General features: G+C 32.9%; 1 protein-coding gene across 1 annotated transcript; it reads left to right on the top strand.

Annotated features, from left to right (window-relative positions):
• The first annotated feature begins 379 nt into the window (after nucleotides 1-379).
• On the top strand, nucleotides 380-1454 carry LOC107675046 (fatty acid-binding protein, brain-like). The gene is made up of 4 exons (XM_016469235.1): nucleotides 380-545; nucleotides 700-872; nucleotides 1015-1116; nucleotides 1242-1454. Exons 1-4 carry the CDS (start codon nucleotides 473-475, stop codon nucleotides 1290-1292), a joined length of 399 nt encoding a protein of 132 aa, XP_016324721.1. The 5' UTR covers nucleotides 380-472; the 3' UTR covers nucleotides 1293-1454.
• Nucleotides 1455-2854: the final 1400 nt, after the last annotated feature.

Raw genomic sequence — 2854 nt, 5'->3', positions numbered from 1 at the left:
TATATGTATGTATATTATTTTATTGTATTTGTTTGTTTATTTTTCAAAACAAAAAAAAAAAACAAAAGTTTATAAAATAGCAGAACTATTTACCTAGAAAATTATTTTATATAGGTTATAAATTGTGTGTGTGCAATATTGATATATGTGTGTGTGTGTGTGTGTGTGTGTGTACATTTTTTGTTGCTGTTAATGGAACTAAACAAAGCATTTAATAGAAAGGACCACAAATGTATTTATAGGCCTACAGTTTATAAACATTTTAACAAACTCAACAGTCAATCAAACGTTTCAGCTTTGACTAACAGCCAATGGGAAATCTAACTCCTCCCACTCCTGTTTGATCATTGTCCTGGAGTTGAAAAAACTATTTAAGATCCTCTGAAAAGAGAAAATGCAGCTACGTTTTCTACAGAGCATTAATATAAAGTTTAGTGTTTGTTTACTGATCAGAAAAGCATAAGTTTTGAAAATGGTAGATGCTTTCTGTGGCACATGGAAACTGGTCAGCAGTGAGAACTTTGATGAGTATATGAAAGCTCTAGGTAAGTTGTATCATAATATTATCAGTATTAATGCAGTTCATTATTTCTGATTTTTTCATTTATTATTACTGTAATTACAGACAGATCCCAAGGGTATTAAAACCCTGGTTTTAGTGAACAATGCATGATTTCAATGCATATGATTTTTTCTAAGGTGTTGGGTTTGCAACAAGACAAGTTGGAAATGTGACTAAACCGACCCTCATCATCTCGAATGAGGGAGACAAAGTGGTCCAAAAAACACAGAGTACTTTCAAGAACACCGAGATCTCATTCAAACTGGGCGAGGAGTTTGATGAGACCACCGTAGATGACCGACACTGTAAAGTATGTTTAGAAGAAAAATATGTTTCATAACATGATTTAATGGGAACCACAGGGAACAATACATTCCCATTTCAGAGCAGATGTGTTCTGTCTGAAGCTTTCTGTCTGAGATGAAAGCTTAGTGATGTGTTCTTTTTACCAGTCCACTGTGGTACTAGATGGATACCAGTTTGTTCATGTGCAGAAGTGGGATGGAAAAGAGACCACCTTTGTCCGGGAGATCAAGGACGGGAAGATGGTGATGGTAAGGCTCTTTACAGTACAGTATATTTTGAAGACTGTCCTTGTGAGGACATCTTGGACAATAAACTCAACTTACTCTATTCATAAAGTGTAGTTAATTACTTGCTGATTTCAATTTTATTTTAGAAACTCACCTTTGGGGACGTGGTGGCTGTGCGTACCTATGAAAAAGCATAAGTTTTGGGAATATTATGAGGATTTGTCCTTCTCCTTCACCAGGCAGCAACAGATACAATGTGCTTTGATGCTTTACGGAATGAAAAAAAAAAAAAAAAATGTTGCACTTAATTCCTCCAAATATATTAAAGCACGGACTACAAATATTTTTGATCCATTTTTTAAAAATACTTTTGAGTCAGTAGGCCTACGATTCATTTGAAATAAAGAACCAGACAAAAAGGTTGGCTTGTGTGTTCATTTATAAATGTACATGTATTGACAAAGTGAACTAAGTACTAAATATCAGGTTGAGGAAAAGTTGTTTTGTAATTTCACAATTTATTAATTTAAATTTCTGACATTTTACATTTATACGACATTAATGTAAAATATATTCTGTATATATATATTGTATAGTGTGTACTGTGTAGGCGATGGCATTATGACAGGCTTTTGATTGTTTTGATTTTGATGTCCAATCAGTGCGCGTGTCAGCAGAAGGTTGACCTGAAGTTGGCTTTAAGTTGTTTTAACAGATGCCTTGTCCTTTCTCCTACTGTACAGAGTCAGATTCTTATACATTTACAGTGATCCATCTTAAGGGCCTGTTGTTTTAGTTGACCTGGTTTGCAGTATATGCTCTGTTTGAGACTTTGAGACTTTTATTGGTTCAAAAAACAATGGAATATTTATCTCTTAACATCAAGGTGCATGTATTGATAGATTGTAATATACAGTCAAACTAAAAATTATTCAGATACCAGATACAATTTTTGATATTTTTTTACTAGTGGGTGCAGGACAGTATAGTTCATTTATGTAAGTGAGGATAGCAAAATAAAGTAAACTGTGACATATTATACCCAAAAATTCTTCATACAGTGGACTACCAGTAAAACTGATAAAAAATCTGGGACCACAAATTATTCAGACACTTTGACCTGACCAAGTGTTATCTGACATTATCAAGCTGAATTTGTTCTGACACAGTTTAACTCTGAGATCTTGTCATATTTTATTACCATTTTCTAAACTAGAGCGAATAAACTGTGATAATGTGTGAAATGTTGAAGGTGTCTGAATACATTTTGTTTTGACTGTATTTGAATATGAACATGTACGATGATGATGATTCTGCTGCATCATCCGATATATTATTGGGGGAAATAATTGTAAACATCTCGTAATATAGTTGTATATCTCAGACCTGCACTTGGATCCAACCTACCATGTCACAGAAGACCACACCAAAGTCTTCCTTGGATCAACAGCACTAAACAAAAATGATATATAATGTAAAGTTCAATAAAGTGTCCTTAATATACTGTAAAATCTAACATTCTAACAGCGCAAAATTACTCTTATACTCTTAATCAGGTTAATCTTCTCAAATTGAATGAAGTATAATGACAAATATAACCCTATTACTTAATTTACATTAAGAAGAGCATATAGGCATTTAACAAATGTGCAACTGTGCTGAAATGAGATTTAGTGAAATTAGATTTTCTGTGCTCAAGAAAAAAAATTAAAGATTATTTTCAGAATTTCACAACTTCAGAATTTTTCACAATTTAATG

This window comes from Sinocyclocheilus anshuiensis, unplaced genomic scaffold, assembly GCF_001515605.1.
Source record: "Sinocyclocheilus anshuiensis isolate Anshui unplaced genomic scaffold, SAMN03320099.WGS_v1.1 scaffold776, whole genome shotgun sequence".
In the NCBI taxonomy this organism is placed as follows: Eukaryota; Metazoa; Chordata; class Actinopteri; order Cypriniformes; family Cyprinidae; genus Sinocyclocheilus; species Sinocyclocheilus anshuiensis.
The sequence above is the reverse complement of the archived record's forward strand: the minus strand, read 5'-3'. Positions and strand labels throughout refer to the sequence as shown.